This window comes from Passer montanus, unplaced genomic scaffold (assembly GCF_014805655.1).
Source record: "Passer montanus isolate IOZ18808 unplaced genomic scaffold, ASM1480565v1 scaffold56, whole genome shotgun sequence".
Taxonomy (NCBI): Eukaryota; Metazoa; Chordata; class Aves; order Passeriformes; family Passeridae; genus Passer; species Passer montanus.
The window spans coordinates 4,520,538-4,536,291 of NW_024370595.1; the positions used below are offsets into that span (position 1 = coordinate 4,520,538).

The 15,754-nt window shown below is 40.8% G+C and overlaps 1 protein-coding gene across 1 annotated transcript in view; it reads left to right on the top strand.

Annotated features, from left to right (window-relative positions):
* Positions 1–15,754, top strand: part of OCA2 (OCA2 melanosomal transmembrane protein) — a 185,986-nt gene that overhangs the window by 13,202 nt on the left and 157,030 nt on the right. The window contains exon 3 of the mRNA XM_039725691.1: positions 13,143–13,432. Within this exon, the coding sequence (XP_039581625.1) occupies positions 13,143–13,432 (290 nt within the window). The remainder of the gene's footprint in view (positions 1–13,142; positions 13,433–15,754) is intronic.

Sequence of the window (15,754 nt, forward strand, 5' to 3'; positions counted from 1 at the left end):
CCTCAAAGAGCAACTTCTCACCTCAGTTCCAGCAGTACTGGGGCTAAACAGTTGTTACTGTTTTTTTCTTAAATTTTGAAAGGAACAAAGTTATGTTTTCTTTTATAAATGAGTTCCATATATTTATCAGTCATTCATATATTGTAGATAGCTTTTCCTCTCTTCATGTGTATTGGTTTTGTTTAGACACATATAATACTCTTATACACTCATATTATACTTTCTTTGTAGGAATTACCCAGAGCTCCAACTTTTTGGCTTTAATGAAACAGATGAGAAACTAATTAATTTTGTTGATAATCAGAATATTCTGTATCTACCTGCAGATTGCTCACAAAGAAAAAGGTTTATCATTCTGGATGCAACAGATTTCATGAGCCCTTTCAAAGAATTTTGGACTGTACTAAACAATACATTAATTGAGCTGCAATTCTGAGCATCAAAGAGACTTGATTTACTTTCAGATAACTGGTATTTTGTTTTAAAAGACAGACTACTTGGTTGTCAGAAGAAGTTAATTATTTAGAATTCTTTGATGCTCTGTTAACTCGGAACTATTTCTGCCATGTGGAAATTTTTGTGAACTGATAAATCCAAAAAAGTCTGTTTTATCTAAGAATTATCCATACCTAGTAATGGTTGTGTATGAAGCAAAAGAGACAAATATCTGCAGTTTGATGTGAAATTCACACATACCTTTCAGTAATATATTTATATTATATTATATTATATTATATTATATTATATTATATTATATATAATTGAATCTTCAGATCTTCTGAAGAGTGGTACATGATTAAATCAAAGACTTTGGGATGCACAAAATTATTTAGTCATTGTCTTCCACGTATTGCTGTTAGGGCAAGATATCTAGATTGTATCAGATAAAGAAAAATCTGTATTCTGTAAACTTTAGAGAGGTCAATTTATCTTTTGGAAGATAAATTGTCCTTATTCCCACCAACTTCAGCATTCATTTACACCACTTTGACTGTGAAAATAGGATTTAGAATAAGTGCAAATATATCTAGTTCTAGCTTCATGGTTGGGTGTAAAGCCATTAGTGTGAGTGTCAGGTCCTACAGTTTTATCTCATTTCCTCTTATTTATACCTGTATCCTATAGTGGGAATAGGGTGTCATTTCCAGAATATAAGGATAGGGACCAAGAGCAGAGTGATACCAATTGTCACATAACAAGGTGATAGTTTCTTCCACCCCTCTGTTGAGCTCTACAACCTGCAAGTTATATTTTTCAGGGGCTATATTCCATTAGGTATTTTTAAAGGGATAGCGTGATGATGTAGAGGGCTAGATATAGAGGTAAAACAAACTCATTCAAACTTTTCAAAAGCCCAGAGCTGTCTGTGCCTGTAGGTCTGCCCAGACATGAGATGTTCACAGTGCTCGTCCATGCTAAGGACACCTTGCTGTCAGCTGGCGTGCTGCCCTGCACCACAGCCAGAGCCACTGTGGGATGTTTTCACTTCCACCCAAACTGCTAGAGGCTAAAAAGCTTTGATAAGCATAAATAAAGAAAGGGAAAGGTGGGTGAATATCTCCTTTGCCATTCTGTTTAGCCATCACTTACTCTGTTGGTTGATGGTAAGGTTTTGGTTGTGTAAGGCTGTCATGTCACGTTGGACTTAGCGTCGGGGGCTGGAGGATCATGTGGCTGTTCTTCCAGCCAAGTTTCCCTCAGATCTGTAAGCAGCTGCTTCAGAAATGCATTCTTGCTGCAGACCTTCTGGAGACTTGGAATGACTCTCAGAAGGGCTCGCTAATGACGCTCCTGTGCAGTGAACTTTCTGCCCAGGAGCGCACTGTCTCCCGTGAGCGCCAACAAACACAATCACTCGCTGGGGGCAGCTTGCTTAAGATAATCTGAACAGAGAGGCCACCCTCATTCCCCGTTTCAGGAAAACACACTCAGGTGTGCTCTCACATTAGCTGAGCATTTTGATGAGCAGAGGCTGTACCTGTCCCTACAATAATGTATTTCCTCAAAGTATCAAAATAATTTATAGCTTTCCTGAATGAAATCTGATGGAAAAATGTTATTTGGCAGAAAAGGTACACCTTAGCCCTGAGACAGGCTTAAATGTACAGTAAAGTAGGGAAGGGACAATTCCATCCTGTTTTCAGCAGCTTCTAGTCTGTGGCTTCACCCCCTCCTCTTAAATGCTTAAAGCAATCCCCAGTTGCTGAACATTTAAATTGCTTGAACACTTCAGAGATTTTATTGCTCTTCCTATTTACTGAGGTTTGAAAGTTCTGCTTCTATGCTAAATTTGAAGCATCTTCTTCTCAGGGATGCCTAAATAAAATAATTCACAATTCACCTAAGTAAAAGAATCACATTCCCCTCAACATGAGAATAGTGTTGCGTGTGGGTGAGTGATGAGGAGAACATTGTGGTAGGCAGGGAGCAGCCATAGAAAGTGGAAATATATCAATCTGAACATAGCTACTCATACTGAGGGTTGGGGCTGCTCTGGCAGCCCCTTCTCACATTTCCTCTGCTCATGCTGCCAGCTTGCTAACATGAAGGACACAGTTTCTCTGCAATTTTGACATTCTGGCCTTGAGATTCCATCATTTAGGCTTCCCCTTTGAGTTTTGAACTTGGACAATTTCTTTTTGTAACCAAACCTCATCCACAATCTAAGCATTTCAAGCCCCTGTTTTACATCTTTGAAAGGCTTGATCCAAAAGCCGAGTGAAGTCAGTGGAAGGACTCTCCCTAACCTCAGGGTATTTTGGATAAAGCCCTAAGGCAAGGCTCACATTCCATACATTTTAGCTTGGATTTGGATTTTCATAAGCTTTAACACTCCGGAAAGCTGCCAGTTTCACAAAATCTACATCCCATAGTACATGTTTCCAGCTTCTTGGTTTTGTAAGAGTGCTTTAAAGCTGAGAGAGGAGTTAATGAATTTTTCAGGACTATAACATGAACCAGTGACCTCAATACCACACCAGTTTTCATTAAGGATGCTGTGTTTCCTTCTCTTGCATGAACATTTGTGTCTAAGAAATATGAATGTACATAAATGAATGAAATATGAAATGTACATAATATGAATGTACATGTTCATTTACAATGAGGGAGTTAAAAAGCTCTGCTCAGCAGAAGGGTGCAAACAGAGTGCCCAAATCCAGAAGAGAAAAATGTAAATGCCTGTTTTCATTTTCACCCTTATTTCCTCCATGTAGGTTTGGTTTGATTTGGTTTTGATTTATACCAGAACAGATTATTAGAATACCACTGAAATTTCAAATCCAAAAAGACTTATTATCTGAATTGGTTCTGATCCCTTGCTGGCTAAAATCAAAGCAAAATTTGATAGGAACAGAACCAAATCCCTTTGGCTGTCTGGAAAGAAGAAGTACTACTGATGCCTGAAATCAGTACAGCTACATTCATTTACAGAGTCACTGTCTGGCTCCCAGAATGCTTTGTTTTTTGCCATGACTGTCTCAGAAGGATATTATTTTTGTGTTCATTGCAAAAATAAATGTAAAACAGGAAATATTTTTGTCCTGTGGTGATAATTAATTTCTGAATATAGCCATGAAACTATTTAGTACAGGAAGGAAACAACTTTTTAAATGGATAAAGTAATTTTTTAAAAAGTAAACAAAGCCTGCAACATTTTTGAGCATTGAATATGGAAATTAATCTGTGTAAAATACTTATCTCCCATCTTTGGTTTAATTATCTTGGATGTATTATGGTCAATTTCAACAAATCATGTTATTTTTACCTGCAATGGAGTAAAAACTCCAGCCAAATTATCAGGCTATGGAAATTTTACAATCATTTTCACAAGTATAATTATATAATCCAAAGTAGTATGTGGCTTTGTTTACCACTTGAAATAGTTGCTGCACCAATGGGCATTTCACAAACCAAAGTCCTGATAATCACAGGGCAAAGAGGACAGCTGAAAACTTCAAGTCTATCCCACTGTTACCTCCATTTGCACCTGGGTCCTCCAGGAAAAAGTCTTGTTCTGCTTTGCTGCATGTTTGCAATAAAGGAGAAGCCAGCAATATCATGAACTCTGCTCTTCTGCAGCTGTTGGCAGCACGTTTTTTCCATCATACAGCTGCCAAGGCATATGGAGGCTCTAATTCCTTTGTGCAAAGAGACTCCTTTTCATCACCTTTTTAATGAAGTAAATTTAGGCTAAAAGCAAACAGGAGAAATGTGACATGAACCCTTATTGTGTATCAGTATTCTAGCTGCTGCAGCAATTTCAAGTACCTGCAGTTTATCAAGTTAAACATAAGAACAATTGACATTGTGGGAATAACAATCATCTAGGCATGTCATTTGGGAGGCAATAACACATTTTTTTCCTTGCACTTTGTTTTTAGGAGCTTAGTGTTCACTTGAATGTCTGAAGAAAAATTTGTTATGAACATGTAATATTTATTAGAAAAATATTCAGTAGAAAATAAAGCTAAGAAACTCCTCCACCACCCTCCCTGTAAAGATATTCCTTTTCCACCTGTCATTCTACATGTTATTTCTGAAACAAAGTAGAAAGTAACCAGCTTATTTTAACAATTTCATAATATAGTGTCAGCTAATCAACCTATTCCTTCTCTCTTGCTCATAACTAAAAAAAAGACGCTATGAATACTTTCATATGCAACAAATAACAGGACAGATACTTAGTGACATACCTAAAATAAAATAACATCATAAGTCTGTATTAATTAATAAAGACTTTGAAGGAAGACATTGAAGATTTCAAAGTACTGAACGATTTCAGAGACTGAAGACCCTCACAGAGGCTGCAGGGTTGGGCATTTCTTGCCTGTCTTTACCTTGAGACCTTGGCAGTAACCCACAGAAGCTCTTCAATGTGAGCTAAGAATGTGAGATCTTATTGTCTTCCCATGACCGTGTAAGGAAAGTTTATGAAGAGCAAAAGAGAAGGAGTATAAAGCTCTCAAAAGTCCTCTAGCAGAGTTTGAGTGCTGAAGTCTAACTCATGAGTGTGACTCATTTCACATTCTTGCACAGAAGTGCCATGAAAGGCCCTGGACAGGGCCCTCAGCAGGCTATTTATCTTTCTTGAGATAGGGTTTATTTATCTCATTTTTAAGGGAATACAGAAACATTAACATTTTATGGCATAAAAAGCATAGCTTAAGGAGAGAAGAAAACCCTTCTCTGGGTTTACACTTGAGTCATGACGGGAAGTGGACTGAGTCTTTTTCCCTTCAGAACTGCCTGATTTCTAAGCATCTTTTAATCAGAGTAACCTGCACATGCTGTAGAGTCTCCAGCTATATTTTGCAAGTGACTTCTAGTGTCTCTGTCTCTTTCCTTTTTTCCCAAAGCAAAACCTAAATCCAAAAAAGTATATTTCAAAGTTACACTGTTCTCCTCCTGATACAGTTGATACTTCCAACACAGCCCCCTGAATCTCTCAGCCCATAAACTGTAGTTTATAGTATTTAGCTGCTTTTCTCTCCTGTTTGTCTTAAGTTGTGGGCAACATTTTTGCTCCAGTGAAGGTGCCACTAGCTTAGCTGGAGTCAGGTTCCCACTGACTCCAGCTAAGTTAGTGACATTTCTGGGAATCAGGTCCCCAAAGCTGAGATGTCTCACATCAACACACATCTCCCCCAGACCTCCAGGTCTTTTGTTGATCAGGTGGAATACCCTAAAGCATGGTGCTGTCTCAGACCAGTTGGATGGAGGCTGGGTGGTCAGTGCTTGTCTCCCTCCATGGGCTCTACAGGGACCTAGGAGGTAAAGGTGATGGTAAAAGGGAGGATAACCTTAGAATATATTGCATTTTGTTTATCTGTATCTGATTAGACACTTTAAAAGTCTATTTATATGAATGGGTTTTGTAGTGACCTCTTTGGCAGATGTAATAAGAAAGGAAAAAGGAAATTACTGTTTTATCTGTCTTTTATCTGGATTTTTCTTGCTTGTTCGATTGTCATTATTCTTGCTACAGTGTTCCCTGCTCTTAAAATCCAGGCTGTTAGCACTTCACTTGCATTCTTCCTTTAGCAAAGGCTTCTTCTAAAGGACTCCCCAAACCAACTCTTTAAACTAAATACTGAACAAGACCTGGTCGTTGGCACAGAGACACTCAGGGATAAAAAGAAGTAAAAAACAAAACAAAACAAAGAAATTCCCCAAAACAACCCTAAAATTTAGTAATTTATGGGGATCTTTTGCATAGGGTTTAAATGGGGAAATTATTCTTTGAACAGGATGATCACTTACTACCCAGCTGATGATGGGAATCATTACTATCTTCTGTTGAACCAGAAGAGAGAGACTCTAAAATGTAAAAATCGTCTGGAGCACTGTGTCCGGCATAAGAAGGACATGGACCTGCTGGATGGAACCAAGAGAAGGGCCATGGAGATGCTTCGTGCAGCTGGAGGGCTGAAGCACATCTCTGATGGAGACAGGCTGAGAGAGCTGGGATTGCTCCACCTGGAGAAGAGAAGGCTCTGAGGGGACCTAATAGCAATTTCCAGTACCCAAAGGAGCTACAAGGAGTTGGAGAGGGACTTTCTACTAGGACATGTAGAGATAGAACAAGGGGGAACGGCTTCAAACTGAGAGTAGGTTTGGATTAGATATGAGAAAGAAATTCTTTACTATGAGGGTGGTAAGTCACTGGAACAGTGACTAAAAGAAGCTGTGAGTGCCCCATCCCTGGCAATGTTCAAGGCCAGGTTGGATGAGGCTTTGAGCAACCTGGTCTAGTGGGGGTTAGAACTAGATGTTGTTAAAGTCCCTTCCAACCCAAACTGATCTGTGATTCTGTCCATGAAAGTCTTAAGGTCTGCCTAGCCTGACTGCACTAGCTTGTGTATGAGCCACTGCTGTCAGTTCCCTGTAGGATACAGGCAACCTGCTTCCCATGGCACCTGCACACGAGGGAATGCTGTGCCACAACACTCCTGTGCCTGCAGCAGCAGCTCCTGCTGGCTGATTACAGGTGTTTTACCCAGGTACCATCAGGCAGGTGCTGCAGCCACCCCCTGGCCCGGGAGCACAGACACTCCTCTGACACCCGGCTTTAAAAATTGGACTCGCATGTCAAGAGCCTTTTTTTTTTTTTTTTTCCCGGGGAAAACCGGTTTGTGGCCTGTGGTCAGGCAGCCGGCAGGCGGCAGCCTGTGCTCGCGTATGGCTTGCGGAAGGTTTAGCCACAATGTTATGTGGGGCTTGTTGTTGTTGTTGTTGTTGTCATCGTCGTTGTTGTTGTTTTGTTTGGGGGGCTTTTTGTGTGTGTGTGTGTTTGTTTGTTTGCTTTTCCTTGCAAATTGTCTCCCCTCCTAATCTGTTATGGGAACATGGCTCATTTATAACATAATCTGTTTGAATCATGTCTGTACAATAAGCCCTTCAACTCCATCCATGCACTCTGTCAAAGCCCCCAGCTTCCCTCACTGCCCCTCTGGTGCAGACCCACTTGTTCTAGCCCCCATCCCAATTTACAAACTCCCTTCCCTCCTCAGGGCTCTCTAGCCCAGCCACCACCTCACTGCAGTGAGGACCCTCCATCCTGCAAGGCCTCCGCTCCCACGCCTCCCGGAATTCTGTGGGAGTCTAGGCAATGCCAGTGCCCAGGAGGCAATGCCATGTCTCCAGGCTCAGCAGCTGCTGGATTACAGCAGCAGCAGGAGACTGGGGACTTCAGCCTTTGCAGAGGCCAAGTCTGGCCCTGAGCACAGCAAGATTTCTCCTGTGCCCTGTTTCAGTCAGAGTCCTTTGGTGGAGCTGTGGTGCTGCACCCCCATCAGCCCTGTGAGCAGCCCAGGCGCTAATGAAGCCAAGGCTCCTGTGTGCACCAGGGGCTGCTGCCTTAACACAGCAGTAAGGTCTGAGCTGCTGGATCTGAGCTGCTGGTTGAGCAGCAGCTCAGTGTCATCAGTAAAGCCTGCTTTTGTTGAGCTGGGACATCCCTGAGAGCCTTGTGCCAGCACAGGCTGCCTCCCAGCTACAAGAAGGCACTCAAGTGAAGCAAAAACTATCCTGCCCTGAGATCTAGGGTCTTCTGCTGAAGTCCTCAAGGTGCTGCAGCTGGGTCCCTTTTTTACATTCCTGGACATGAGAATGTCTGTCCCAGATCAACAGCATGGAATGTCACAGGGAATAGCTCCATGCTGCCCCACCTCCAGTAAGTCTCAGCATCTAGTACATGGATTAGGAAAATGAACTGCTTTCAGGAAAACACCCTCTTTTGACTAAGGAAATGCTAACTTGCCAGTTCTGCCAGTTTGCAAGTGTGGTATTTGAAACACTTTAAAACCCAATGAAAGAGAGAGTACAAGGTATCAGGGCTTTAAGCATTGGATGCCTGGGAGCCACCACCTGGGAACAGCTCTCTTGGGAGAAGTTTGAAACCATTTCTTATTGGGCAGACTGATGGACACAAAGCCTCTTATAGCCCATCACCCTGCTTACACCTGCTAAATAGCCTTCCCTGCAGCCCTGGGCCAAGAATTCATGGGGAACAAAAGGGGGGAGTCTTAGACAGGAATCTTAGACAGGAGCTTAATGGAGTCTCATTTGTGTGTTTGGTGCATAATGAGAAAGGTTTACCCCCACTGCTCCTCCTGCCCCTGATGGATGGCAAGGAAAGACAACCCCAAAACCATGGACAAGTCAGTGGTGATGATCTGCTGTGGGCTGTCCTGCAGCCCCACTCTGCACACCATGCTCTGGTGTACATCTTCCCAGTCATGCAAGAGGTCTGCTCTGCACAGCTTTTTTGTCTGCAATCTCTAACGTCACCCTATGAGATAATGGGGATCATATATGTAGGATAGGCAGGGGTTTGTAGCAAACAGCAGCACTGGAACATACTGTGACATCCTAGATGTCAAAAGGATTTCTTACACTCCGTGTATCCAAACCAGCCTTCCTGCCTTCCTACAGCTAGAGACACTTGCAATTTATAAGTGAAAACACACCAATTAAATACCAAGAGTTCTTGTTTGCACATGACAACATTAGATACTGCAGTACGTTTACTTTACTCAAAATAAATCAGTATAAATGAATGTTTTGGCAATGGCATTGTGGGAGTATGTGCATGTTTGTGATTTTAGATTGTAACTCTAGGGGTAGGTTTTCAGCTAAGTTTTCATCTCCCTGTCCCCAGGAAGCCAAGGCCAGGGTTATGTGTGTCGATGGCCATGTGAGGGTAAGCCTGTGGTGGGAAGATTTTTGAGCTGCAGTACTGAAGCCTTGCTCTGTTTCTGTGAGCCTCAGGCTAAGGCAACAACTCTCCTCCATGCTGCTGTGAACACTTGCGGGTGTCTTTGCCACAGGAGGGACAACATCAGCTGACTTGTGGGGAAGCTGTTGGGAGATGCATGTCTGGAGGGGAATGTATATAAAGAATATATGCATCCCTCCTCAGCTAGTAATTTTTTAGAATTTCAGTTTCTGCCTGATAATGAGAAGGTGACAGTGCAGAGGAAATATTTTTTTTCCAGTCTTGGTGGAAAACGGCTTTGATAAATAATAGCATGAGCAAGACAGGAAGCATCATTTCTGGGCATTACCTTGAGCCCACAATATATTCTTATATTCTGGGCTCAAGGTAATGATATTTCATAGCCTCATAGATTAAATTCTAAGATTAAATTCTTGATTTTTAAATGTGAAAAGCCTCCTAAATAAAATAACATAATCTGTTGATCTTATTTGCATCTAAAAAATTACTTCTCCACTACTACTTTTAGAGTGGATGTTCAGCTGCTTGGATGAAAGGGATGAAAAAGGGTGACAAATGTGGTTTAAATCCTGTATCAGGTCTTTTAATTATTTAATTTATTAAATTAATAAATTTATAATTAATTTATAAATAATGTCACTGTATTAGCCAAACACAGGATGGAGCAAGACAGGCTGGACTGATTTCTAGTTGTGGTTAAAAAACTCTTGCTGGTGCATAGCTCCAGCATGTACCCAAATAGACTTTTCTTGACTAAAATCTCTCCTTACCTTCACATGATAGCATCTCACCTATGTCTCATTGCTGATGGAGGCATTGCAAGGTAAGAGAAGAGAAGAAATAAAAGTGTAACGACAGGGAGATGTGATAATTCGAGAATTTCTTGGATGCACTGATGTCTTAGAAGCTTAGGTACCATGGAGATAGTTGCCTTAGCAATGTTTTAGCCACATAGGGATTCACAATCATGCTTGCCTCTTGTGGCAAAATGATGCTGTGTTACTTTTTTTTTTGGAAAGCTTCTGTGAATGTACAATAAAGCAGTTTATGGATTTTTAACTAGACATCAGATTTTCTCTCAAGCTTCTCGTCCTTGACATTCTTTTATTTTTTCATTGACGTTAATTCTGAAAATGAATGTCTTTCAAGCTGGGGCTTTGTACATACAAGAGCCTGTCTGATTTGGTCCCTGTTCATTTAATGATAAAAAATCCCACTTAGAGGGTCAGAAAGGGTCAATTTCAGAGATTGTGTTGAGATTTCTGTCTTTTAAAACTAGTACAGCCTGAGTTGCTGTAGGTTTAGCATTTCCACAGCATGACATAATTTCAAAATCTGTGTATTTTCACAGTAGGAACTGAGACAAACCAAATGTTATGAAAAATGGGATAAATAGGCAGATATCTCTATTATGATTTGCAGAGTATCTTAATAAAACCAGTATATAAATATATAAAGTGAGATTGAAGACAAAAGGAATTATTTCCTCTTGTTGGAATTTGGAGTATTTGCATTTAAAAGTTGTTTTTTGGAAGGAAGAGAGTTTGGAATTTTAGGACAGGCAAACCGGCTGCTGGTAGGGCAGCAGGCTGCCAGAGGTGACAATAAAGTGTTGGTGGGGCAATGGTGGCCTCTCTGTGGTGTGTGTTTGCCCTCCCAACGCCTCCCAGCTTAGATTCCATGCAGGAGTGGCAAACCTGGCTTTCCAGGACTTTCACTCAGGATTTTGTCTTTGATCACAAAAGCTCTGTGATTTTCAAGCCATAAAGAAGCCCTGGACCAGCTCACTGACAGTGTGTTTGGTTTTACTTCACCCAGGTTTATGCTCCTTGCACCAGGCATCTCTTCATGGAAATATCTAGAGGAGAGGTATAATCCATTGAAAATTGAAGTGTCTTTAGCGTTTTTTGGTGTATGCTAGCCATGTCTAAATATGGGAGCCCTGTGAAAGCAGTAGATGCTACCTCCTTTCTTTCAGTTGTTTACCACACTCTCCCTACCTTCCCTTTCATTTTTCTCCCTTCCAAGAAAACCAATAAAGCACAATTAAGAAAAGACTTATTTATGTTGATCTTTTTCAGGCTGTTAACTATAGACTCATAGAGCAACTCATGTTGGAAGGGACCTCAAAAGACCATCTGGTCCAACCTTTTTTGGGAGCCTCAATGAGATCATCTAGCCTGTTTAGTTGTGCCTTCAAAATCTGCAGTGATGAGGCCTCTACCCCTGGGGATATTGTTGCTGTTATTCTTACTGCAAAAAAATTCTTTCTTGTTATTGAGATTAAACCTATCCTCATGCAACTCATATCCACTGCCTCTTTTCTTCTTTGTGTGGCTGCTGGTGAAGAGAGAGCCTGGCTTCTTTGTATTCACCTTTTAACTACAACGAGGTCCTCCTTGAGCATTCTCTTCCTGAGGGAGGAAAATACTTAAATCCTATGGTTTTATCTCTCAGGGCAGATTCTTTAGCTCTTTGATCATCTTTGTGGCTCTCCTTTAGACTTGTCTAGTCTGTGCATTGTTTTTGAATTGTGGGGACCAGGACTGGATGTGGTACTCCAGCTACTGTGCAATGATGGGAAGAGTCAAGTTTGTCAATCTGTTATAAGGATAGGTGAAAAATATTAGGAGAAGAGAACTAAGGGCATTGAAAATACAAAGAGATAGAAACACAGAACTGAGGAAGGTTTCACTGCCTAGGGAATTTCTGATTTAGATTTGGTTAGCAAGCCTACTTTACCTGGAGTCAAGACGTGTGTTTGTGGTGGCTTGTATGTGCAGTATTTTTTTAGCAGTAACTTCCATTCCCATCTAATCTGTAAGGCCATGAGAGCTCAAATCTGCACGAAATCATAATTAGCTCTTTGTCATTTCATTTTCAAGTGATTTCTCCCACTGGGACTGAAGCAGAGCCTATTATTGTGCTATTTTTGCCCCACAGCCCTGCAGGGGTACCTAAGTGTCCTGTGCTGAGATCTCTGCAGGGAGGAGCAGGTATGTGCTCTGACAAGGCTGGGTTCCCCCACCTGAAGGATATTGGAGGCTGACAGGCCTGTTTCCTGAGCTCTTGCTGTCCTCTGCAGTGGCTTTGGCACTTTATGATGAAATATTCCCATGGTTAAACTCCACAGCATGTGTTTAAGACAGGCTGATCTTTAATTCAGTCGTCATGTCTGAGTTGTGCACTTTGTGGGATTCTGAAGTGGTTTTTATAACTTTTCAGACTGAATTTTAATGATGAGAACATAAAAGCTTTTTGAGTGTTATGCACTATTTTTTGTTATAATCACCATTAATAATCACATAATAAAACCTCATTTTCATCGAGGTTTGATTCACATTTCATAAAAGCCTCTGGCAATTTCTGCAATGACACAGTGTCTTCATAATACTCATGTACTTGCTCTGCTTAATGAGGGTCCATAATCTGTGGTGGATCTGCAGCAGGATAGGGCTTTCTGAGGGAGCACAAGGGCTGGTGGAGAGTGATGGCTTCCATGAGGCTGCTCCAGCACAGCTGCTGGACAGGAGCTGTGTGGCAGTGGTGAAGCAGTGCTCTCGTGAGCTGGGAAGATGTTGTGTAGCAGCGACTCTTGTGCCACTAATACAAAGATGATTTTGGCTTATTTTATGGGATAAGTCAGTGCAAGTCACTGGGAGATTTGTGGGAGAAAATAATGGTAGACATGCATGAAGTAGGTGACCTATCTAATTCATGGCTTATTTTGAAGTTGCAAAGATGTTTAAAACATTGCAATTGTTCCTGGTGTAAATAAGTGAAAAAGGGAAATACCCAAAAAAGCACTCAGAGAAATCTGATTGGCATTTTTAACATGCTTGTACTGCAGTAAACATTGAACCCATTCAATTTAAGCCTAGTATATTTGTTTTCACTTTTTTAGGAGAGCGTCCCCCAGGGACAGATGTACTTGGATAACAAAGATTACAGTACAGTTTCTAGACAACAAGAGATGGAGCTGAATCAGACATCGTCGCATCAAACCATTTTATCTGCAAAGGTGGCAGCCAAACCAGTGACCAGAAGCTGCAATGAGCTGCAGTTATTTAAAGAGTATCATGGCATGGTAGCGAGCCTTGGAGAGTCACAGACCCTGTGTGAAAAATCAGCAATAGGGGAGGATGGCTGCATTGCTCTTGAGAAGGAATTCACTCCTGTGCCCATGCAGGCAAGGTAAGAATAAGAAGAAACAGAATGTTTTGTCTCCAAATCAAAATTAATTTTTATTTTCTTGCAGGACAGATACATATGTTCATTAAGTCAATATTTCTGCCACTGACACAAAGAAGTAAAGCCTTAATGCAACATCAGGGCAGTTGTAATTGCCATGGAGGGGTCATGGATCACCAGACTTCTAAATTAACCTCAGTGTTAATAGCCACCACGGGCCAATTTTGCTGTGTTTCCAAGATCAGACAACTGGCTTTTCTTCTCTACTTGGTGTCAGAAAACACACAGAGATAAAGTAGTTTTCACATCCCACCCTATACCTCTTTCAGAAAAATGCATCATAAAGACATAGAGAGTCACTACAGCTGAGGCTGCAAACACTAAAATGGCACAATATAGCACAACTCTGACAGCTGACACACCACACAGCAAGTGTGTGCTCCTCATGCATCCTCTCCCACACCAGGAAAGGTGCAGGTTGCTGGGCAGGGGTGTTAATCTTTCCTGTTGAGACAGATACAGTATCAGCAATTCTATTTGTAAGCACTTAGAAATAATTTATAGACCACAAAATATTTCAGGTGGCTTTTGGAATCGGGGAAAATAATGTAATGTGGGAGATGCAGTCCTGGGGGCTCCCCACAGTTCTGGCCATGCTGGTTTGATGAACAGGGCTGAGATCTGTCTCATGCCCCTGCATCTCAGTTAGAAGGAAATGTGCATATCTTGGGAAGAAAGAAAGTTTGGGACATTTTGGTAAGTTCCCTGACCTAAGCAAAGGACAGCCAGGCTAGCTGGATGAGTTTTGTTGGACCTCTTACACACATCATAAGTATGGCATAGAAATCTACAGCCAGCCCAGTCAATTTTTTAATGTGCATCTGAAAGTGTTTCTGTCAGAGTGAGAATTGGAAATCATTATAGATATGCTTTACAAATATTGAAAAAGGAAACAAATTATCAGCTTGACCTATTAAAAAAAAAGTCCTATAAATCCTTTAGAATTTTTTTTTTAATATTTGAGGATTTTTTGTGTTGACTAAGAATTTTTACTGACAGAAACAAATCTTATAAAAGTTCTTCAGTTCAGTATGTGAAGGGATGAGTTAATGTCCTATTCTGAAAGAGCATGGTAAGCACAATATATATGTGAGGATGGGGGAAAGGCAAGGCAAGAGAAGGGAAGGACTGATTGCACCTGAACACAAGGTTTTTCCTTTGTGAATTCACATCTATATCTTGCTACAGCTGTGTCTGCCACTGCTATTTACTCTCCTGTTTACTCTCCTGGCGCTTGAACAAAATCCACATTTGTATTCTTATGGACCAGCTTTCACCATCCTGGCTTAACTTCTTCCTATTATTTTTCAGTGAGTGATATGAATTTGTGTACCAATGATACTCAACTTCTGTGAACCTCTGAACCAGTCTGGCAGTCATCTCTGGTCTCAGGTGCCAGAGATGAAAAATACTATGTCATGGGGGAGCTCACCTTCCTGTGAGCACAGGGAGTAACTCCAAGTCTTTTGCTAACACTGTTAGTGTTGAGTAAACTGGAGCCACTGTGAGTGATTTAGGAATAGAGTTACAATTAAATAGCCATACCCATACCCATGCTCCCTTTCAGACAAATGTATATGTAATCTTCAATAGCACCATATTAGGGTTTAGGAAAGGAACTTCCAAAATTTTGTCTTGTTGATATTTGCCTCTTGCTTTTCCAATATTGATTTTTTTTTTTTTGGGCGTGAAGATGAAACTTGTCAGTCTCTCATTAGCAGGTATTTTAACCAATATACATCAGGTGCAGTTCAAATACTGATGTGACCTGCATGACCACTCTGTATGAGCAAGCATCCTTAAATCATTGGGACTACCCAACAGAACACAGATAAAAACATGGATAAACTTTTAGAGTCACAAGTTTTTTGATTAGTTTCATTAGAATGAGAATTAATTTTCAATGTAAAATGTCTTTTTGCTTGCAAAGAAAGCTACTGATGATTAAAAAAGAGAGGACACCATTATTTTTTTTTCCTATAAAGTGGTTCACTAAATTGGCAAGTCTGTATGGTTTGTTTTAATGTGTCTACTTAATTACTGAATTATCTTTCAGGATAAGATTCCCGTGTTCTCTAAATTTTTCAAATGTGTACTGAGACAAGACTTTCAAAATAATCCATTTAATTGAACAGGGGATTTATCTCACTCTCTAAAATTTCCTTTAAGAAAGTGTTCTTGTGTTAAGTAAGGCCATTTACCCTGGGAAAGAGATGTCCACTCTATTTTGGATTGAGCATTTCTGTTTGATTGCAGCACAGTCCT